The sequence below is a fragment of the Limulus polyphemus genome, unplaced genomic scaffold (genome assembly GCF_000517525.1).
Source record: "Limulus polyphemus unplaced genomic scaffold, Limulus_polyphemus-2.1.2 Scaffold2708, whole genome shotgun sequence".
Classification (NCBI taxonomy): domain Eukaryota; kingdom Metazoa; phylum Arthropoda; class Merostomata; order Xiphosura; family Limulidae; genus Limulus; species Limulus polyphemus.
The window spans coordinates 109,813-134,626 of NW_013668318.1; the positions used below are offsets into that span (position 1 = coordinate 109,813).

The window sequence follows — 24,814 nt, forward strand, 5'->3', positions numbered from 1 at the left end:
GTAGCTATTATCATCAATGTACAATGCAATGAAATAATCAAAATTAGGAAATAGAGAAAAAAATTCATACCTTTTAATTTTTTGTAGAATAAGAGTAAAGCTTTTTCTTTTGTTAAATTCGTAATTTCTGGTCGTTTCCTTTTCACATATGGTTATTTTTGAATGTATTATTTTCCACTTATTGTTGATCTCAACACAAGTCAACTATGCCTTTGAGGCATATTACGGTTTCTTTGGGAGACATGCATAACCCTTTGGCAAAATTTTAATTCAGTGCATAATATTGCAAGTCTTAAGAATAAATGCAAAGTATGATGTATATTTAAAAAGTGTTTAAACTTTTTAATTATGCATTTTAAAACGTAACTAACCCATAATTAACTAAAATATAATAGGAAGACCTAAATACAATTTAAACTCTAGGTAAGAAACAATCGTAAGTGCTATAGTCAATCAAGCAGCCAACAATACTAGAGTCAATTACATGTAATCAGTAGAAACAACTATGTGCCAAATTCTAAATAATCATTGTTAAATTATATTGTAAAATTATCTCTTTCTAATGATTATACATGTGTATGTAACATCTAGATGTAGGCTATAAAGCTCAAACTAATCTGATGAAGGTGGGTGTGGCTCCTTTCAGAGATTGAAAAAATGTATTACTTGTTTCAATTGTCAGAACTTGGTCAGTTAAATATAAATTTTGTGTTACCTGGTCTACAAGTTGTTTCTTTGTTTTTTACATAAATTTCCTTGAGTTGGCAGCTTGTGAGGCTTGCCCACAACTGCATGCAACAAAATTTCTCGGTACTAAATAAATTCACTTGTAACAAGTGCAGGTCAAACCCAATGACAAGAAAGAGCCTATTACATCATTAGAAACCATATCTTTTGTTATTTCCATGTGGAAAGAAATGATAACATTCCTGTTTTAATATAAACTTGTACAAAAATACATTTTCCGTATGCTATAATTTTCCACAATGAATCAATCTTCAACTTCTAAAGTACTCAGGAAATTCAAAATCATTCAAACTTATACATTATGCATAAAAACAGTAGTCTTAACCACTAACTACTTTGACTACTACATTATTTATAACTGTGATATAAGGTTTATCTTAATGTCATATAGTTTGTTTTTCATGCTAGCTTGAATTTTCCCTCAGTTTTAATCTTTTCATTGGGAAACAAGCTTGCTTTTAAAATGTGTCCGCTATTGTAAGAATATTGTCCTTTTTTAATAAGTTGTGGTTCTTCAGAGAAAAAATTAACTATAGCATACACGGAGAGCCATTATACAACATTAACAACTATCTTTGTAACCATGTGGCAATGAGATGTTTTGAAAAAAGATGAGGATATGATGTCACACTTAATGGCTCTATTACCAGTTTAATCACTTTTTAAACTTAGTTACATCATGACGATATGATGTCACACTTAATGGCTCTATTACCAGTTTAATCACTTTTTAAACTTAGTTACATCATGACGATATGATGTCACACTTAATGGCTCTATTACCAGTTTAATCACTTTTTAAACTTAGTTACATCATGACGATATGATGTCACACTTAATGGCTCTATTACCAGTTTTATCACTTTTTAAACTTAGTTACATCATGATGATATGATGTCACACTTAATGGCTGTATTACCAGTTTTATCACATTTTAAACTTAGTTACATCATGAAGTTCACATTTTTTGGAGGTGGTCTTGTTTTGTTATGTATGGGAAATATAACATTGTGCATACATAGCAACTTAACAAGAAATCGTACATGGCAAATGTTCTTTATGTGGATACACAGATATGTATTTGCACTGGATCAACTGAAAACCAAATGAAGTAACATCATTAACTAGAAATATACAAAACAGTGCTAGTATGGAATGGGTTGCCTTTGGATGTGGTGGAAGCAATAAATTTAAAGGTGTTTAATTTTAAGGAAAGGCTTGATGGTAAGGGTTGGCTTTGAGTTTTTGCTAGTTTAGTGTATGAGACAGCTTACATGGACAAAGACAGCCTTTTATGAGCTTAAATGTTATGTATTATAAAACCTTAGAAATCATATGATTAGCATTTCACCCAAATTTGACAAAATTAATTACAAGTTATATTTAGTTAATAAAGCCGTGTTACAAAATTGACTGCATTTTGATCTCGATGTAGTTATACTTTTTTTACCATAAATTGTAATTCATATATATACTGAATTACTGTTTTCAGATTAATTTTTCAGTGTCAATTTTTGGGACATGTTAATGTATTGTTGGCTTACTTTTTTTCATTATTTCCTATTAATATTCACTTTTAATTTCTCCATTTATGGTTATGCTGTATTCAGTGTTTATTATTAGCTGTTGTGCTAATTGTATTGTGATGTGCATGTATATGGTTTACTATTAACAACTCATATTTTGAGGTTAAAGCCTTCTGAAATAAATAGGAATCCTGCAAAACTTTCATCGTGTACTGATCCTGCAAAAACAACAAAACAATCTGCTTACTTGTGGTCACATACAGCTTGCAATACTATCGAAGAACAACATTTATGGCTGTAATATGAAAAGTTGGACTATTTTGGTACTTTGATACAGGTATGAGTGGCATCAATTGTGCCAACCATTTCTGGAAAATTAACAATTCCCTGGAAGCCTACAGTGACCCAAAAATATAAGAAATAAAAAAAAATCTGGTCAGAAAAAGCATGAATTAATCTTGTCAGTTTTATGGTATTAAATAAATGTTATTTGGTTGAAAAATAGCAATTCTTCCTATTCACATAATTTCAATCCAAAGTTATTAAAAATACTGTAATACAGATGTTGAATGGACAGTCTAACCTATATAAAAGCCAGTGTTTGACACGTCACATCACACTTGATTTCTCCAAATAGGAGGAGTCATAAAAGCCAAAATGCATTTATCCAGATAGAATAGTTCCATTACTGCTTGCCCATTATGATTTTAGTGATGGGGCAGTGCCTTGAAACCTTACAAGTATAATAAGTGTTGGTATAATAAGCCCAAAATAAAGATGTTGTGTGAAATCACCTAGCCTAGAGCCAAATGCATAAAATTTATCATGAAAGTAAAAATATCAGTTCAATTTTAAACTTAAGCTATTTTCTGTTATATCACCAACATTTTTAATAAAACAAACCTCTTTAATCAATGGAGACTCTTAATTAAGAAACCAACAAGTATTTTTGAAGTATTGTTGTCTGTACATCTAATTTTATACTTTCAGTACATAGATTAACAACAATATTAGGTTATCTATTTGTTGCTAAGAAACATGACATAGAAGCCATTATTGGAACTTAGTGTTACCAAAATGCACTGTCTTTCCTATATATTAGAAGTTGTTAATATAACTGATTTTTACCAATAATTATTCTATGAATATGCCACAAATTCATTTCATGAAAGATCTTAATTTTGATTGACTCACAAAAGAATTTACCAATGTTTGACTGCCTCGACTGCACTTTTCTGCCTCTTTCTTGATCAAGTTTGATTTTGCAAAGTTTATTTATTTCAATTTGCTATGAAATGTGAGGTTATGGTATACTATTGGGTGGGGGTGGTTGTACTTGCCCCCCCCCCCTATCATTTTTTACGAGCTATACACTAGTTGAGAAAAAAAAACGTGTATATTCTTTCAATAAAATTATATACAAGATGTAACAAATTAATTTTTATCATGTTAGTAATTTTACAATACTTGTTAACTTAAATAACCTCCGCATGGCAAACAAATGATGTTTCCAGAAAGGCTGAAGAGCAGGAATTAACCTTTGACATCATGCTCAGATTATTTTTTCAAAAACTTGTGCCAAAGTAATTTTTTTAGCCAAAAATATTTTTGTTAGCAAAATGCACAAATGACAACATCCAGAAAATGGATGATGACTGCCTCATGCAGGGAACACTAACAGGTGTCAGGATTGCTATACTAGTTGAATAATTTAATGTAAGCTAGCAAATACAACTTAATCACTTAGATCTACACCACAATGTCTATTGTCAAATAATAAACATTATTGGATATTACCATCTTGCACTGGTTAAACTACCAATAAAGCTAAAATTATAGTTGAAATTTGTCATCATCTCTGTACCTCTTCATTTTATATATAGGTTTGCAGAACTTGAACATTTTATAGAGTTACCTGGTCATCCCATCAAGGAGCAAATGTGTGATGCCATCATTGATCGACCAACATTTATTTTAAAACTAGATGCAAGTAAGTGGTGTAAATATTTGTCTCAAAACTAAATGCAACTAAGTTATTTTAAAACTAAATGCAACTAAGTTATTTTAAAACTAAATGCAACTAAGTGGTTAAATATTTATTTCAAACTAGATGCAAATAATTGTTGTAAATACTTCCATCATAAAAATATTTTAAGATATTTATATATAGGATTAATGCATTAAAAAATTGAAACCAATAAGTAGATATTATTTACAAGTTTGTTGTTTTTTGCAATGTATTTCTTTCTTTTAGTTTCTATTTAATAAGATTTCTATTTTTACTGAGATAAATTGTTTTTTGTTGTTTTTTTTTGTGATTATATATGAGAAAGATGTTTATGTGTGTGTATTTGGTATCTTTTTCTGTAGCTGTCAATATGTACCACCATTTCTGTGATTTCTTCAACTTGTATGCATCACTGCACCTAAACAATACCTTTTCTAAGGATGTATATATATTTATATGGGATACTGTGAGTCTTCAGTTTTCTATTTTATAATATTTTTTGAAAGGTTGTAAGCTAGACAATCTTAGAATGATGATAACAGAAAATTTTAAATACTCGTGAATAACTCTCAAATTACCAACTTGCGTTTATATTGTTCACTGCTGGTGAAGTCCACATATTACATCCTGTTTAGTAATTTTATATTTTTGCTTGTTAAAACAAAGTAAAGAACTGATAAGAAATTACTCAATTAATATCTACAGACCTCATAAGTGACCCCAACAGAAATTAGTGATAATTATAATATTGAAAGTATTTTTGTTTACATCATCATATGTTACTTTTAGAGTTGGGGAATTAGTAGAATTTGCTACTTATTAAATTATCAGGCTCAATAACCCTCTTGCTTTCGGTAGGTCAAAGTGTGCATGTCATGACCTTTTAGAGAGTTACATTTAAAATTTAATTAAACTACTTTATTATCATTGTATATGAATAAACTTTGCATCAAAACATAGTTAATGAACCAAGTTTGAATATTATTCAAGTTTTAAGTTCTTAATTTTCAAAGAAAATATTTTAAAATCTTCAGTTTCTCCTAGTATGAGAATTTTGGCATTTGTTATCTTGGTCTTCCCTCTTCTCTAATTTATTTACCACCCGTCTGAGAAGTACAGAATTGAACATATATTATTCATCATAATATAGATATTGCTAAGGAAAACATAATTTTTATAGCCTTCAATCTTGTTTGTTTATGGAGACATAAACTAGAAAGACAGCCCCACTAACCTCGCCCACCTGTCACTTCCTCTCTTTTACAAAGTGCCAATAGTTCTTTCTCTGACATTTTATGCTATATTACTTATAACCAATAGAAAGCCAAGGTTTTAATCTATCAAATGATATATTACGTTGTTTCAGTGCAGAAAATTGTCTATTCCTTTTTTAGTTTGAAATTTTCAGTTGCATTCTTCAAGCTTAAGATAAGATATAAAGGCTCTTATACTAAAGTTAAGAAGCCAGAAAAATTATGATAGTTGTATGATATTGTTTGCTTTGTTCATGTTATTGTCCTGTGTTCTTAGGTGAATTATTTAAATAAATAAAAAAAGTAGTATACTAGTACTATTAGTATAAAAAAGTAGGCTTAAATTTTATCTGCAACTGACAGCAAAAAAATAAGATCACAGGTAAGTGATATATTTCTTGTTTTCCATGTATATTCTTTATTTATTATTATAAAAGTAACTACATCGTAAAAATTACAAACTTATTATTTTAGATTAGGTAAGATAATGAAAAATAATAACATTAATCTTCACAAAGTATTCTAGTGAGCTGCATATTGGCTGAATGATTTACAACTTGTGTGGTGGGATTATTAGTTAGACACGGTTCAAAGGGCAATAAAAGAATAAACAATTGTAGTTTCATGTTACAATCTGCAGTAATTCTACTTCTAGAAAGAAAAAAAGGGTATTTTAGATTTATTTAATTTTTGCTGAAAAAAAGCTTGATATTTATTTAGAAGGTTTTTGAAGTTATGCAAATGAAATTTGAAAGTTTCAGGTGAAGAAAAGTATTTTTAATCTTTATGTGAAAATCACTTTAAACTTAGAGCATTCAACACTGACTCTACATATTCATGAGCAAATCTTTAATAAAAATGCTTAATTAAAGAATCTGATTTTTTTGTGTACAAAAGACTTGTAATATTTACTGAAAGCTTGCCAACTTTTGTGAAGATACACAAAACATATGGAAACTGATGGCCATTTGGGCATCGTGAACTCAGTCGGATCGGGCCGAGCCCATAGCAAGAGGGTTAGTTGATTACATTGAACTAATATATTATTCTTAAATGAGACTAATCTTCCTATTTTCTGCTTTTTTAAGGTTTTTAGACATCTTCACTTACAACAATTTAAGAGTTAGCTGCATTTATTAATCTTAAATTATTGTCCAGAAAACTATGTCATATACATAACAATACAAAATCTGAAACAAGCTGGAAATATTATTAATACTCTTTTTTGAGTTTCTCTCAACAACTTTTCACAAGACTACTATATTTAAATTAACTAATTCTTTATTAGAAGTAATTGTCATTAGATTTATTGTGATAAAACTAGTAAAGGTTCACTCTGATCCTAGGAAAACTACAGTACGACATTTACTATTTGGCAAGAAAACCTGTGATGATGCTAGATAACCTATTTGTAGAAATTACAATGATTTATAAGGTATAAATTAAAGTATTAATAGAAATATTAAAATTACAGTAATATGAAAGAAATCTTTAATTACAGTCGTCTCTAATTCAATCAAACACAAACTTAAAAACACACACTTAGAAGTGTTACAAGTATTAAAAAAGATAAGCTTTTAAGCAAGAAGTTTTTGATATGAATAGAAGTTTAGAAAGAACACTTTTAAATGATTAATACATTTACATTTTATGGTACAACCTACAAGAAAACTGTAGAAACGTGTGTGTGTGTGCTGAGAAATCAGTAAATTAAACAAGTTAAAGCTTACTGTATTAGGCAATGTTTAACCCTTATAAGCACCCCTGGGGTCACATGAACCTCCATGACTTTCTCGGTTGTATATTTTTTTTACGTAATCATTATAAATTTATATCAATTCATGTAATTGTCAAGCAGAAACCCTGGATCAATATAATACTATTGTTTTCAAAACAGGCAGATGGAGTGCATAGCTATAAACTAATATTTATCTGGGGTCCTTACTATCATTGTCCATCACCATGCATGCACTTTACCCTATAGCATACGAAACAAATTTATGTTTATTGCATTATAAAGGCTGTTGTGGAGGATAATTCATCAAAGTAGTACAGTATTGTGGTAAGCATGTATGTGAATCCCAGTGTTCTCTGTGATGACTGCTTATAATGCCCTATTTTATAGAAACCTTGTTTGATAATTGTTGTACATAACCTACTTATTGGATTTTCAATGCATTGCCTACTATAAAGATACATTTGTGTTGGAGTCTGGTCAGACCTAAGGTGACCCACAACATACACTTTCAGTTTTTTTTTAGTTGGATTTTGCGGTATTGTGGAATCTCATCATATATTGGTGGATAATGCCTTGAATATAGGATTATAATAAAACATCAGCATTTTTTTGATACACTGTTTGTATAAGGAATGGTTTAATACTACTTATTTGTATACTGAGGAACAACGTGATTTTGTAATATCTTGATTTGTCAACATATTTCCTCTAGAATACAAACATTGTTATGTTGTTCACATTGCATGCTACCCATAATACAAGTTGTAATGAAATTGGTTTTTGGAATTTCAATCCAGACTTTACTTAATGGTTATATTGTGCTGGTTTGATGAGGGCTAAGTGGCATGTGATGACAGTCAGACTTTTGTTTTACATTTTCAGTGCTTTTTTTTAGCTAGAGCTAGTGGTAATTAAATAGGAGTCCTGTTTATCTAAATAAGTTAACAACTTAACAGTGTCACATATTATTAGTCCATGTCTAAGTAATTTCTGACACACACACACAGAGTTAAATGGAAAGCTATTATCAAATAAACTATAATGAATAATACCTTTCTGTAACTTTTTTTCGTTGAAGCAATCTTACAAAAAGTAGCAATATTATATACTGTTAGATTATTATTAGTCCTTGATGCACAGATGTATTAATGTCAAAATCAACTCACAGGCTGAAGTATCTTGTTAAAATATAAGGCTTTATTAACCAGCAAGCTTTTATATCATTAGTCCATGTTTTGTTTTTCTAATAATTTCTGACACAGTTAAATGAGCAAATTATTCAGCAATCAGCATTTTTTTGAGCTAATAAAGAACAATGAATACTTACTTCATGTAACTTTGTTTATTAAAGCAGTCTTACTCCAAGTAATGCTGGTTATGTATACAGTTTGTAATAAGTAAGAAATATATTAAGGTAAACTAACACTACTGTTTATTCCAAACAATAATCATCACTGTGACTAGTTATATAACCAAAAGATACAAGGCCACTCCCTTACATTTGTGAGTTGTATACATGTAGAATGCATTAATTCCATCGTATGCAGTGATAGCCAATGTTGTGATTACTTGGATAGTTAGAATAATCAGAAACACTAATTTCCTTTAGTTTATTATTTTTGTGAGTTGTGACACTAATCAGTTAAGCTGAACAACCTTGATTTAATTGAAAATAATAACAACAAATCATAATGCCAGTGTTTCAATTACTTGGATAGTTGGAAAAATCAGAAACACTAATTTCCTTTAGTTTATTATTTTTGTGAGTTGTGACACTAATCAGTTAAGCTGAACAACCTTGATTTAATTGAAAATAATAACAACAAATCATAATGCCAGTGTTTCAATTACATGGATAGTTGGAATAATCAGAAACACTAATTTGATTAGATAACTATTTTCGTGACATTAATATATTTAATTGCAATTTTAACTAATTGATTATTTTATGTGATACTCATTGATGTCATCAGTGCTAATAAGTAATCCATTAATTGAGTTGGTTGTCTAGTTCTAGCTACTTCTTTGGGATCTTATAACTAACAATGTTATGAGCCCACAAACAGTTTGGGGCATAAATAGTTATAAAAAAATCGTTTTAAAATCTAATGAGCTAATCATAGAATAATTTTTAGCTTCAAAAAAACAATAGACGAAAGATTTCACCTTTTTCATAACAGTTGCCTACGGTTTACAAATTACACAGTATTTTGAACAGTTGGTCTTAAGACTTGGATTTGTACTTTAATTAAAACTTCTCTTTTGTTATTAATAATATTATCTGTGTGTTTTTGTGTAAACCAAATTAAATTATGAAGATATAAGTTCATTTTATATTTTGTATTTTCCCAGATTCCATATCGTAGTAATTTTGGTATTACATGGAAAGCTTTTACAAATTTTCCTTTATTAAACCTTGGTCAATTTAAAGGACAAAAGGTTGGTATAATATTTATATTATCATGATTTTTTTTTTAAATATAATTATTTAAAGCATGAACAATTTCTAAATATTGTCTGCATTTGCATTCATTGAAATTAATAATTCAGAAATGTCACTATATCTGAAACACAGGCACTTTAAAAATAAAGTATTTTGTTTTATTTTGTTCATAACTCAACAATATTTTTTATTAGTTATTTGAAACTTACAGAGTATGTACATGAAGACACTTAGTAAATGTTTAAAGTATGGTATCTTGTAAAACATTTTCCTAGATGGAGTGGAACCATACAAAACTTGCATATGTATTGCATTTCACTTCTTTTCCCATGGGCAATGCAATCTCTGCAGGCTCTGTCAGGAAATTTCTTTTTTCCTGCAGATGAAATGAACACAGGAATATGCTGCATCATTTCACTAGACAGTCTTCCTGGGGGATCCTTACGTGGGGCTCTCCTTGTACCTTCAGATGATGGACCGGGTTCATTTCTCTCTAGTTCCAGTGAGCCTTTTTTGTCTTTGTCGGTAATCCATTCTCTTGCCACAGAGAGGAGGAACTGCTTATATTTTATTGTTTTCTGTTAATTCAGGGCTTTGTAGATTATATATCAATTAAAAAGACTGCAATTTATTTGATAAAGTACTACATTTTTTTGTCCATTTCACTGTTTTTCTGAGAATGACTGCAATTTATTTGATAAAGTACTACATTTTTTGTCCATTTCACTGTTTTTCTGAGAATGACTGCAATTTATTAGATAAAGTACTACATTTTTTTGTCCATTTCACTGTTTTTCTGAGAATGACTGCAATTTATTTGATAAATTACTACCTTTTTTTTGTCCATTTCACTGTTTTTCTGAGAATGATGTAGTATGGAAGATACTGATTTGCACGATCAATGCCTTTCATGTGGATGTTGTATTGCAGTTTCTTATTTCTTTTCCACTTATTCTATTTTTCTTTCCTGTGGTAGAAAGAGATGAGTCATGGATGGTTGAAACCATTCTCACTTCTCTCTTGTCTTTCCATATGAAAGCGAGAACATCATCTTTTCTTCGGAAAGCTGTTTCACTTTTTTTTTTTGATATTATTGTTGAAACATCAGGCTCGGCAGTAACCCTCTATTCACTCTGATTGTTCTGCAGACTCTTGTTTTATGTTCTAGGAACAGGTTTGCAATGGAAGTACTGTTTTGATAACTGTCTTGGTATACTTGGTGCCACAATCAAAGATTGGGAGAAAAAACTGAAAGAATAGTCTCCCCCAATGTTTTCCCCTCACCAGTACAAATATAATCTGTATCACTCTTACACACCATTCTCACCAGCAGGCCATATTTTACAATTTTTGCAGGGTTGTATGTTCAGAATCTTAGACATCCTCTCCATGGAATCATGCCCTCATCCAATGACAACTGTTGCTTTGGTTTGTATAGTGTCCTGAATTTATTGAGGAAATAATCCAGTACTGGTTGAATGTTGAAGAGTCATCCATTTTTTGATTGTCACTGAAATGCCAAAATGTTCAAATCTGTTTCGGCTCATTGTCTGCAAAAATATTGGGCTAATAAAAAGAGGATCTGTTGACCAGTAATCTTTCCAGTTGTATTTCCTTGTCTGTCCCATTAGTAGAATAAGGCCTAGGAATTTTCTCATGTCTGTAGGTGTAATTTCAGACCATTGAAGTTCTTTAGATGACATTTTATGTTTCTCTGCTGTTTGATTATGGTAGGTACACATTTCCTGACAAAACGTTTCAAACAAGTCATCACCAAACATTAGAATTTTCATGACAGCAATACTTTTGGGTTTGGATAGAGTTATAGTGACCCCTGGATTTCCTTTAAACATTTCCAAGTTCAGTGAAATATCTATTTCTGACCAATTACATTATCACAATGGGAAAACAAATCACTAACAGGGACAATTGTAGACTCATCATCACTTTCTGATTTAGAATCAGTTGAGAGCACAACAGCTTTATGTATCATTGTAGGTCTAACAACATCACTGTAGCTGGAATCACTGTCAGAATGATCCACAAGTACATCCACATCAGAATCTTCACCTTCACTTGGAAGATCTGACAAATTATCATTGAATAGTTCAGTAATAATCTCATCTTCGCTCAACACATTACGTTTTCTGCAAGAGGCCATTTATAAAAATATGGATAGTGTAAGCAAAAATCAGAAAAATAATAACCATCCACAACAAAATAAAATGTATCCGACTCCTTTCGACGCAATGTTTTAATAAATGGCACACAAAGATGTTCTGCATGAAACTCGTGACCCATCTGCAGTGTGTTAAAACGAAACTTAACACTCTTTAACAAAGAAAAGTAATCTTTGGTTTTAAGTTAATATCAAGCTTTTAACAGTTGATGGTTTATTTATTTTTCTAGGTGTGTTTCATGGATGCTGTTTTTCCCTTGCTGCCAAGAATGATATTTGGAATGTATTACAATATGCCTTTGGTAATTTTTACATTATCTTTTATAGTCAGTTGTATGTTTACAAATACCAACTTGCATGTCTCTACTGGCTGACTTCTTATTGCAGAAGGCTATGCTAAACTATTTAATATATTGATATAAATGTACTTCAATAAATTTAGAATTAAATGTGAAAGATCTTCTGTTTGTTTGTTTTATTGCAAAGCCAGACAATAGGCTGTCTAAGCTCTGTCCACCATAGGGAACCAAACCGTGAATGTTAGCATTGCAGGTCCATACTGGGGGACCCGAAAGGACTAACAACAGTGAATTTCTGACTTATGAATCAACTTAGTGCCATCATTTTTACTGTTCAACTTTTAATGACAAAATGAATTTTTTTTTAACATTTTGCATTACTCATTTTGATTAATCTTGGCTGATCTTCTAAATTATAATTTAGATTTTTTTGTAAGTGTTTTTATGTAGCTTGAATATTTATAAAATAAACATTTTGTATTTCAGCTTATATCATTAAACAGAAACTTATAATATCACAACAGTGAAATTGAACATTTTATACTTAAAGCATACTACTAAATTATTCTGCTACTCGAACAGAAAATAAACACGAGGGAATCCTCAATAGCTGTGGCACTTGAAATTCTTTTAAGCAGGATTGGAGTAAATTAATCTATGAGATGTTTTTATTAGCTATATTTTTGTGCACCAGCAATACCAAACATAGGGTGCGCGTATACCCAGTTTGATTTTATTACTCATCAGAACCTATACCAACCTACCCTTAAATTTAAATTCTTTTAGGCAGGATTAGACTAATTTAATCTATGAGATCTGACAGTGTTTTGGCCTCCTGGGTCCAGAACTGTAATTAGATCTCAAATTGGTCAAGAGATGACAGAGCTATGAGCTAAAAGTTTGTACTTGTAAAAACTCAGAGCCATTTTATGAGCTGCTATGCTGTGGGTAAAAATTCAATTCATCCTCTTTTTTTTTTTATGATTTTAGTTGCTCTTGTTTTGGATCATACTTTTTTTTAGTTATTGTTATAAAAGTTATAATGGCCATTTTTGTTTAAAATATCTCTATTTAAAAATCAACTGTATTATTACTTTAGATGTTTTTTCTTCTAGGTGCCTGGATGTCAAGGAAGTGGACTTTTTCATGCTTTTAATAGGCACATTATACACAGGTTGGGAATCAAACAACAAAGAAGTAGTGTAAGTTTTACTTTAATTCTATGGAATTATAAGCTATGCATTTTTAAGTATTTGTAGAAATCTGATTTAAAGGTACTAATAGATGTTTCAGTTGTCAAAGTTCATTATTTTCTTATTTAGAAATGTGTAATATTTTAATGACCATCGGGATTAGAATGAAAATGTATGATAGGAATAAATAATAACTGAAATAACGAAATATGGATTTTCTAATTATGCTTGTGCTAATTTGGGTGTTATAGTTGAAAGTTTCTATATTTCGCCCTTTCATAACTAGAAAATAATATATCTTTATTCAAGTATATTTGGTAAATCCTTAAAAATTTATGTGCATTTAGTTAGTTGATGTTCTTGTAAACAACATGTAAATGGTTATAAGTTTGTTCTAATAATAATGGTTTAAGCAAAGGTTACATACCACACTGTGAGGGTTTTATACTTGCTTTACTTTTTATTTTACATCATACTCATATTGAGTGATGGGACAAAGATTTGTACAAGTTGATAAAAGCTGTGGATTTATCTCCCTTGAATTTGTGTAATTTGTAATTGCTGATGTTAGTTATCTAGGCTTCTGGAATTTCACACCAGCAGTGTGATATAACGTTATTGTTACTTCTGTCTTCTATCTGCTTCAGAACTCAGTTACAATAAAACCAAAGCATGTTTTTTTTTGTCAAATGAATACTTTTGTTCTTTGTTTTCACAATTGTGTTTAATGTTGCTTTTTTTTATCCTTTTCATTTGTGTTTCATTTATTCTTTGCTTGACAATCCTTAATTTACTGCTTGTTGAGGATTACTTGTAACTTAACTGTCAAAAATTGGTGTAGCTCAATACCACAGAGAAGGGATTCTCTTCATTGTTCTTCAGAATCTATGCACATGATTTTTATGTAATTTTATATTATTTCTAATTTTAGTAGAAGTAGCAAGTTTTGTAACTTTAAAATATAATGTTTTCAACTTGGTAACTTATTTTTATTCCTTTAGGAAAATAAAGTGAGGATTACTCTTCTGACAAGATCCACACAATACCGTAGAATTCTTAATGAAGATGAGGTAACATTGTATTCTTTGTTGTAGTTGTGTTTCTGATTGGGCTACACAGGGAATACACAACTTTAACTCTTATGAGAATATCTATTGTTATGTTTTCTTTAATTACAAAGATAATACCATTTCGATAAAGTTAGCCTATTTTAATATATTATCATAAATATAATTTTTCTATCAAAATCTGTTCATTATATTTTGTTTAAATATTGTCAGAAAAATACGTTTGCCCTCATTGATGTTTTTCTAAGTCGATGTTCATTTTACCTTAAATTATAAATATTTATCACTGAAATTTCTTATTAAAAAAATTCTTCAAAAAATTACAATTTCAAGTAAAACTTGTAGTATTTAATATGACTTATTTTAGTAATAAATCCAGCATGTGCAATACAGTTGGTTACATATTTATTCTTTCATAGAATACCTGACTAACTGGTTATTTTGAATAACCCTGTAAGCACTTGTTTTTTTTATTATTTTAATAAGTGTGTGATTTATTTTGGAGGCACTGATGAAAATATAATGGAACATAAAGTAGTATTGTAAATATTAAATTTCAAGAAATTCTTTAATTATTAAATTTTAAATGAACAGATTTAATATAATAAGGTAAAAAGGTTAACTTGTATAAAAAATACACCTTCTTTGCATTCTTTACAATTATCATCATTAAACTTTAATATTATTCAGGCCAAGTGTAATGGCATAGACAAAGTAAGTGCTATTGCAGGCCAGATTTAATTTACATTAATTATTTGTTTAGAGTTTTACGCAAAAGTGTAGTTTAGACTTTGGTGTTTCATACATATCTAAGAAAAGTTGTCAACCAAAGGATGTTCAGATTTTTCTTTTAGTCGTGGCATAGCAGCTCATAGAATGGCTCCGAGTTTTAGCTCATAGTTCCATCATCTTTTGATGGATTTGAGATCTAATTACAGTTTTGGAATCAGGATGTCAAACCCTTTCAATTGATGTATTTAACTATGCCCAAGGTCTCGTAGATTAATTTACTATAATCCGGCCTAAAAGAATTCCAATTTGGGGGTAGGATGGTAGAGATCCTGATAAGTAATAAAACTGAATTGGGTATACATGTGCCCCACATGCTTGGTATTTCTGGTGCAGACAAATATAGCTGATAAAAAGGAAAAAAAGTATAATAGAATTTCAAGCTCTGTGGCTATTGAAGATTCCCTCTTGTTTTTACAAACAAAAGATTTTGATGAACTCACTTTCCATTTGACGTCTTTTAATTATTAAAAATAGTTTTTAATTGTTTTCATATTAATCTTTCAGCTTATCAAAGCTTTAGAAAAAATACCAGAATGTACTGTAAAAAAAGTCAACTTTAATGGAAGAATACCATTTATTGAACAACTAGAGGTAAGATTGTGAATGATGAAAGAATTGATTTTTAGAAGTAAGATAAGTGTTTTGAAATACGAGTCATCTAAAGAAGGTATCAAGGTATAGGACAGCATGAGACGATTGAAACATTAACTGATTAAATTTAAAACAATTTTATTGTAAGCTAACCACCAATAATAATAATAAGTGTGAGCTTGCAGCATAATGAGTTCACCCAGTGGATCCAGTGATAAGTTTATAACTTTATAGTGCTAAAACCCAGGAGTTGATTCCTTGTGGTGGACAGAGCACAGACAGTTCATTATGTAGCTCTGCACTAAAACAAAATCAGCTTCAATAGAAGTTGGTATCATAAAATTTTGTTGATTTTGTTTTAGCTGCAACTATAGAATTGTTACTTTCCTAAACACTCATCTGGTCTAACAATGACAAATTTCTCATCCAATAAAGAGTCTGTAAATGTGGCTAAAAGCTTGTATTTAAGAAATACATTGTGGAGTTAGCCCAAAAATTTTTTGTTTTTTTCCATACTTTAACAATGACTTGAAATTTAAATATCATAGATATTACAGAATTAACTTCCAATTTTCTTTTTGATTTCTGTTATTTTCCCTGAGCATTGAAGATCTATCATATGTTAGCTACTAATATTATCGAGAAATGTATATGGAATTGGTATTTTTTAGCAGTACAGAAGATTGTAAGATATTTTTTCTGTATTTTTATTAAACATATAATATTAATGATTAACTAAGAAATGTATAAATTGTACTAAACTACATTTTTTAATCATAAGATAAGTACACAACCAGTATTTTATGTGATTATAAAACTAGAGATATGATTTCTTTAGAGATGTTACAAGCTATAACATCCTATTTATTTCAGATTAGCCATAACTCAGATGTATTGATTGGCATGCATGGTGCAGGATTAACACACATGTTGTTCCAGCCAGACTGGGCTGTTATTTTTGAAATGTAAGTTTCACCATCATAACGGTTTTAGTAGATTAAAGATATTATGACAATATTTGAGTCACTGTTGATGACAGTTAATATTCTCATACAGTACATTACTTCCACTCACATGTATAGTTATTCTCATTCCATGCTGCCCTTTATATGCAAAAATGTTTTTGCATGCCACATACCCCATGATCAACATGGTTCAGCTGCATCTCGTATGTGAATCATCATGCAACAAACTTCCACCAATAGGAGTGCAACACACCCTTTTGATGCATGTGACTTCATCTGTTCCATTCTACCAAACTATCACTTCTCATTAGGCAGTGATATAGTGCAGACGTTTTTCATTTGTGCTCTATTCACATTTTTTCTTTAAATTTTCTGCAAAGTAGTGATTTCATTTAATTATTTTACTACAGTTGATATTCTGTAGTTTTGACAAAATAGTTTACCTTTTTTTTCATTTTTTTTTTAATTATTCACCTTACTTCACCTACATTTAAACCTTTGTCCTTTTGTTCCTTGTTTCACTTATCCCTTAAGATTTATTTCTTTCTCCTTTCGGCTTGTGGGCATCATCAGTCTGATATGTTTGCCATTGTCATTTCACGCACACTGTACCATTCCACATATGTTCTCCTTTATCTGGATCGGTTCTTCCGCCTTAAAATTTTAGCAGCTTGTGAGGAACATTCTTCCTTCTCACCATTTCACTTCCATCCATGTCTCACCTTTATTCCCAGTCAGATCTGGATTAACTTCTATGTTCCATACATGATCTTCGATGTTACATTGTATGATTGGCTTCCTTGCATGGTTCCTGTTCCCACCTTTTCATCCCCTAGCAACAATCCTCTGTTTGTGACCTTTCTCCTTCTACCCTTACCAATTGAGTTTGGTAATTGATTCAATTGCATATTCCTCCATGACTCCTTCTTCCCAAAATCTGTTCCAGGTGTTGTTGCATCAGATCTGGCACCTTATCTTTTCCCTTGTATCTTATCTCCATCATACATTGGAGGAAATACTTCAGTCATGCATATGGACTACACCTCATACATTCATCTCCCACTATCTTCATTGGGTGGCTGTTTTTTCCTCATCAGGATACCATTTTCCACCTGTCGCCTTCCTTCAAACTTCATTGAGGCTGTGATTAGGTAAGGTATATTTTCTATATATATAATTTTTTCATTTCATTGGCAGGATCCCAGTCAGTGGCAAGCATTGCCTGTCCAGGTTTGCTTCCTATTTCTCAAATCTGCACTGTACAGCCAAGTTGTATACCCATGGCTTATATCGCACACTGTTTAGATGGGGTGTTCTACAAGATCTCTCATAGGTTTCCTCAGGGTATGTTTACTTCATAATATGCTTGTTGCGGACCATAATCACCCATTGACTTACCTGGGTAAATGAGAAGGGGATAACTGCCCAACCCTGCCATTCCTTCGATTGAATAAATCAGGGGTGGTCTGCTTTTCAAAATAGGTTTTTTTTATGGTTACCCATTGCACTATCTCCAGTGTTGACATTCCTCTGGACTCTCCACCACATTTTGGAGTATGGGAATCCTTTGCCACTTTCCATTTCTGATCTACTTGGGTGGTGGACCACAGAGGAATTCTCTTCAAGGTGATTGCTTCCATTCATTTGAGAGCATGGCAGTGGTGTTCTGCTAGTGTAGATGGTGTTTGGTCCTGCAGTCATGAGCTCCATCTCTGTGCAGTGGGTCCTGAATGTTGATGTTGTGCCCAGCTTCTGTGTGGTTCTATCCAGAGGGTGTGGTTGTTTATATTTTATAGATGCAATCCATTTTCGTGCAGTCCTATCCGAGGGATGATGTTGCATGTATCTATAAATAAATACGCTACATCTACATACAGTGGGCCCCAGGAGTTCATGTTGATCACGGCTTCTGTGTGGTTCTATCAGGAGGGTGAAGTTGCTTATATTTTACAGATGCAATCCACTTCCATGCAGTTGGACCCAGAGGTTGCAATTTCACTCCAGCCTTTGTGTGGTCCTATCTGGAAGATGATGTTGCTTTGGTATTAATCATATTGCAGTTCACCCATCCATTTGGGATCCCTCCCTCATCCTCCTATACCAATGAGTGGTTTTGGATTAGAGCTGGACCAATCAACATAAATTCTCACTCAGTTTGCTTCATGATCTCCGCCTCTGTGTGGTGGGTCCCAGAGTTTGATGTTGCAACCGGCTTCTATGCAGTTCTCTCTATAGGATGAGGATGCTATATATTTCTAGAGGCAATCCATTTCTGTGCGGTAGTACCTGAAGGGTGGCATTGCACTCTGGCTTCTGTATGGTCCTATCCAGAAGATAATGTTGATTGGGGCAATGTATCTCTCACTCTCTTGTGCACAACTTCAGGGAGTTTTCAACACTTGCAACTGATGTTGCACAGTGAAGTGCCAGTCTGTTTGAGTTTGATGTGACCTGCCACATTGGCACATCTCTTCCTACTGTCGTTCAAATGTCAGGTTACTGGATGTATGGTTGGCTGTGGATTTGTGCACACATGCCCATTTTGTAGATCAGTTTGCATTGTATATACTCTGTTCTACTTAACTTGAGGTGAAAATGGTGTAGATTCCAACCCACCCAGTTTTCTCTCCCTTTTTGGTTGTGTTCTTCCCACTTTCTACCTGTGTATGTGACACCTCTTTTCACATTGAGTAAAGAGTATACCTGGAACAGAAGTTGTACAGTCTCCCACACGTGTCACTCTCTCAACGGAGATCATACTTCAGGGGTGTTCTTCGAACAATTTTGAAGGATACTTCTTTCTATCCGTCACACTGGTCCCTCTGCCTATTCAATGTGAGCTTCTAGCTATACACGTGAGCACAGATAAAGTACCGTATTGGAAGTTATTATTTTCTTATACTGAAAATATATTTCTGATAGGTTCTTACCTCCACCCAAACTTCCTACTTTTCCTTCCCACTGAAAACCAGTGCTTCCTTTTCTGCCTAATCACGAAGTGATAGTTCGGCAAAATCGAATAGAAGATTTCACATCCATCAGGAGGGTGTCACACTCCTGTTGGTGGAGGGTTGTTGTGTGATCCAGTTGATCCACGTTGATTGTGGGGTATTTGGGAATTCAAGGCTCGTGCCATGCAAAACATTTATATATAGTGGGCAGCACTGAACAAGAATAGCTATACATGTTAGTAGAGGTAAGTACCTTTCAGAAATATATTTTCAGTATAAGAAAATAATTTGTGTGTAAAAATTATCATAGTATTTTATTTTTTGAATTTTAGACTTGTAAGTTTTCTGTGCTTCGAACATGCTTTTTTAATGCCTCAGGATTGAAAATAGTGTTTTTGTTTTGTTTCTGATATTGATAATAGTAATTAAACTGTAAATCATCATGCAGAGTTATGTTTATTGTCTGGTAAAAGATGGGAATTTTCTTCAATTATTATGAAATAAGTCATTAACAATCTGCATTCAAAAAATTAGTTTTTAATGTGAATTGTAGTCTGTTGTTGATTGCACAACATACTCTCAATCAAAGGTTAATAATACCTTCTTTATACCATATTAATAAATAAGATTATTCCAGCTTCAATTGTGAAGATGAGAACTGTTATAGAGATCTTGCCAGGTTACGAGGACTTAAATACATCACCTGGGAAAAAAGAGACAAGCTCTTCCCAGAGGATAAGGTAATTATACTGACTATATCCTTAGTTGTTGAAAATAATCTTTTAACCTGCAACTAACTGGAATCATACTTTTCTTAAAATTTCTGTTCTAATTAACCCTAATTATAAATTGTCTTTCCTTCATAAATTGTAAGTTCAGAAAAATGTTTCGACACATTCCAAATGATAAAATCACCATGGAATCCATATTTAAATATCATTCTTTAAGTACTAGTTGCCTTGAGTTGCAAAGTCATAGTTATGTAAAGCAAAAAATGGCAGTAATCCTTTATTTTATTTAAGACCAATTTAGATAAAATGTAAATGGCTACTACTGAAAAAAAATATGACATACAAAGATGAAGCTTACATTAAAATGGTTAATGGCATTTCAAAGCTTAAAAACCACATGGATAAAATATTTGAAAACATTTAAGTATTTTATACAAGATAGTAAAGCTCAATTTTGTGTGAGCTAGTTAAATGGAAAAGGTTTTTAGAAGCTGATACAAATATGTATTGTATGAAAGACTTGTTCTTGTCTTCTTTTCTAGGGTCATCACCCCACTCTTGGAGCACATGCCAAATTTACAAATTATGCCTTTGATGTACATGAATTTGTACGATTGGTTAATATAGCAGTATATCATGTTAAAAACCATCCTGTTTTCCAAAACAAACACAATATAACAAATTCAAAAAGTCCTCCAAGTCATACTGAATTATAGTTTTGTGTATCTTTGTGAACCTCACAGTTTATTGAACTGTGTCCATACTTAACAGTATATATTTATATCCAGTCAAAAAAAAAAGAAACTATTAAGGTTTTTCTTCTAAACTGTTAAAGCTAAATACATTTTATCCCATGTTCCATATTTTAAAAACTTGAATGTTTAGTAGAAGTATTACACTTAAAAACAACAAAATTGAGGAAGTTGCAGAGCCTACATAGCTTAATCTGTCTTTTCTTGTGAGTCCTATTTATTTGTACTTGTATCTTTTTAACTTGTCAGTTGCATCTTTAGAATTATTTTTTTCAGACCAGTTCACATAAGTTAGAGAAATACTAGAAATAGTCATAGATAAATTTCTAAGGAGGAATTTGTTTGATTTTTCAGTGATTTTTGTTCTTTAAGAAAACCTTTTGGGTAAAAGATAAATAATTAATCAGTTCAGGTCTCTTGCCAGATGATTGAATTAAAATATTTTAGTGATAACTAAAACTCTTGTTAAAAATAAAGGTCATTATAAATTTACTATTGGGCAATAATCAGTGATTAGCTTTCCAGGCTCTGAATCTGCAGGTCCATTGCTCTCATCCCATTGCTACCAAAGAAAATATTGTTTTCTTTTCTTTGGGACATAATAAATTGTAACTGTTAATTTGCCTATTCGATCAGACAAGAGTATCTCAAGAATTGGTAGTAGATGCTGTTAACTATCAGGTCAAAATTAGAGAGGACAAGTGCAGATAGCCTTTCATAAGTACCAGAAAACAAATCATTACAAGTAAGTGACTGATATAACAAGAATGTGCATTCCATTTCTGATTTCATTATGTTCTGCACATTGAATTTAGTATTGCAAGATGAAGAATTTGTAAGGAAGAAAGAAACAAAATGTTTTTATAAAAATACTTGAACCTCAAGTATTCAAAAATGTTATTCATCCAGTACTAGTATATACCTTTTATGTTTGCTATCTGTCTGATCTTCAGATTACGATGAAAGAGCAGTTTTTGTTCTTCTGTCAAAACAGAAGTTTAACTTTTAAAAAATATTATCTTTCAAGTGTTTTATATATTGAATACATTTTTTGCTTTGAATTCCTACAAAATTATTTTACCATGTCTTCTTTGTTTAAAAGCAGTATTTTCTGGATCAAAAAAACATTTGATAAATAGGAGAAAACGGTTACTGTTGAATTAGCTGTTATGGCTGTGTTAGGCCTAACAGAAACAAGATAAAAAGTATAACTTAGATTGTTGCTGTTACATGATCAGCAGAAGTTGGTTTCAAGGTTCAAATAATTATTTAAGTAAATTAATATACGAATAACTAAATAACTTTTTATTCATTAACTCATTGGTAAATTTAAACTTGAAGTTACTGTCATAAAATAAATTAGTGTTTTAATCTGCTGAAAACAATTTCTTGTTGTGCAAACATAGTCGTTAAAGCTCGATAAACCAATATTCTTCTTCAGTTATGAGTTTCTAAACTTTAAGTATTTAAGTTATCTAGCAGTTGTCTGGAAAAATTGATTTTTTAACGAATGCTTAGATTACATTACATTTGCTCAGTTTTCAGCTGCTCTAACTGATAGTTGAGTTATATTAAGTAAATGAAAATTTTTGAGTTCCATTCTTTATAAGAGTTTTACGGAATAGGGTTTGTGTCATATTTTCCTTAATTTTTTTAATTTAACATAAGTTGTTGTAAATTATACAAGGACCCAAACACAACTTTTAATGCTAAAATGGTTTGTTCATTGTTTGTAATAAAGTAATACAGAGGCTGAGTGTGTAATATTAAGAATATTTTGGAGCCTCACCATATCATTACAGTCCATGTCACCACATTCAGTCATGTTTTATCTCAGAACCATACATCATGACAATAGCTTTTCAGTGTAGTTTCCATTACGAAAGGTTGTATTGTAAGTCTGTCATGTCCAAAGCAAACCACTCCTCCCTGATGGGTTTCCACAATCCATCTAGTGTACAAGGATGACAGTTTCCCAGCACCCTTTTCAACATTCTAATCACACACAGAAATCCATAGGTGCTGCATCCAGTGACTTGAAGGGTATATACATTTCTTTCTCTAGCTTCTTGAGGTGTGATATGGTTGAACAGATATAGAAGCAACTTTTGTTGATTTTTCATATAGAGAGTCTTCTTTATTATGTTGTGTTATGTTACCTGGGGTGCTTGAACAGATTTTGCCACTGAACTTTGTATTTGTGGATTCTTACCTGTTACAAGATACTGCATTTTGTTTATCATGGCTGGTGTACAACTTGTTGCAAGTCTTTCTGAATGGTCCTGGTGCCTAAAGTTGACCCACATTCCTGTGTTTTGTCAATGGGATTAAGTACAATCTTAAACACATCTATATGATCTGAGTGTATGAGTATTTTGTGTCAGAAACGACTGTTACATACTCTTCCCCAAAGTAATTGGTTTTTGGTTGCATCGTGCTACCTAAAAAATACCAAACGATGTCAAAATGTTGTTCTCACACATGCTATTGCACTGTGACTTTATATCAGCTGTGGTTGTCATGTGACTTGCTGTGTGAATATTCCAAATTGTTTCAATATAACATACTCAACCCTGTGTAGAGCAGAAATTTAACCCAAGTACAGCTTTTTTGCTGAATATGTTTTAATTGTTTTTTTATTTTATATATATACATCTCTTACAAAAGTGTATGTGATATTTACATTGTTTTTCTCATATGGTTGACTTGAAGGTTTGGATACATAATTCACAATAAAGTACTGTTTTCTTAAAACTGTAAAACGTTATCCACTGTTTTGTACTAATTCATTTCTTATTGCTATCATAAAAGAATATTATGTTGTGAAATAATAAAAGTTTCCAACAATAAAAAAGCAACCATTTAAAGCTGAGAAATGTTACTTGTTTGCAACATCTTGGTCTCCTGATGGTTCAATGGTAAGTCTAAGGACTTACAGTGACCTACTTATGACTGAATTATATACAAAACAATCTAGTTCTTCCACAACCAAAATTAGTGCCTTTTTTTTGTAAGTACTGGATTCACAAGATTGAACTTTCTTGTTAAGTGATTATTGGTAAGAATTACTAAAAGCTTTAATCCTTTCATTCCAATCCGTTATGTTCTGTTAAAAATGTAATATGGAGCCAAGATTGCTTATTGTGTTAAATCATCAACAGATATTTCTGGAGTCCATCAGTGTCAGTATATTTAATTTTATTGGTGTTTCTAATTTATTTTTAATTCATAAATAAAAGATATTTTTTCTGTTTATTCAGTATTTGCCCTTATTTTATTTCAAGGCTTCCATTGCATGCTTGAAATTCAGATTAAGTATTATGTTTCTAGAACCTCCAGTATTAGAGATGTATTTTTAATTACTTACAAGATTGAGCAGTTTTACATGTTTTGGCAGTAGTGATTTTGTTTTTACAAGCTCTAGTATTAGAGGCAATTTGGTTTTACACACTTTTCTCTGTTTTTACGCTCTGATTTTAGAGATTGTGTTTTTACAAGCTGCTTTATTAGAAGTTGTGTTTATGTGAGCCTTACTTATATAATTCATAATTTTTACAAGTTTCAGTATTTGAGGTCAAG

At 31.3% G+C, this 24,814-nt stretch overlaps 1 protein-coding gene across 2 annotated transcripts in view; it reads left to right on the forward strand.

Annotated features, from left to right (window-relative positions):
- The window catches only part of LOC106467695 (EGF domain-specific O-linked N-acetylglucosamine transferase-like), a 56,421-nt gene extending 35,097 nt beyond the window's left edge, over positions 1-21,324 (forward strand). For both annotated transcript variants that reach the window (XM_013928073.2, XM_022395895.1), the window contains exons 7-16: positions 4,157-4,263; positions 4,644-4,747; positions 9,625-9,711; positions 12,125-12,196; positions 13,309-13,395; positions 14,388-14,456; positions 15,750-15,836; positions 16,710-16,801; positions 20,390-20,492; positions 21,026-21,324. In XM_013928073.2, coding sequence (XP_013783527.1) covers positions 4,157-4,263; positions 4,644-4,747; positions 9,625-9,711; positions 12,125-12,196; positions 13,309-13,395; positions 14,388-14,456; positions 15,750-15,836; positions 16,710-16,801; positions 20,390-20,492; positions 21,026-21,199 — 982 coding nt within the window. In that variant the 3' untranslated portion in view covers positions 21,200-21,324. The remainder of the gene's footprint in view (positions 1-4,156; positions 4,264-4,643; positions 4,748-9,624; positions 9,712-12,124; positions 12,197-13,308; positions 13,396-14,387; positions 14,457-15,749; positions 15,837-16,709; positions 16,802-20,389; positions 20,493-21,025) is intronic.
- The last annotated feature ends 3,490 nt before the right edge of the window (positions 21,325-24,814 follow it).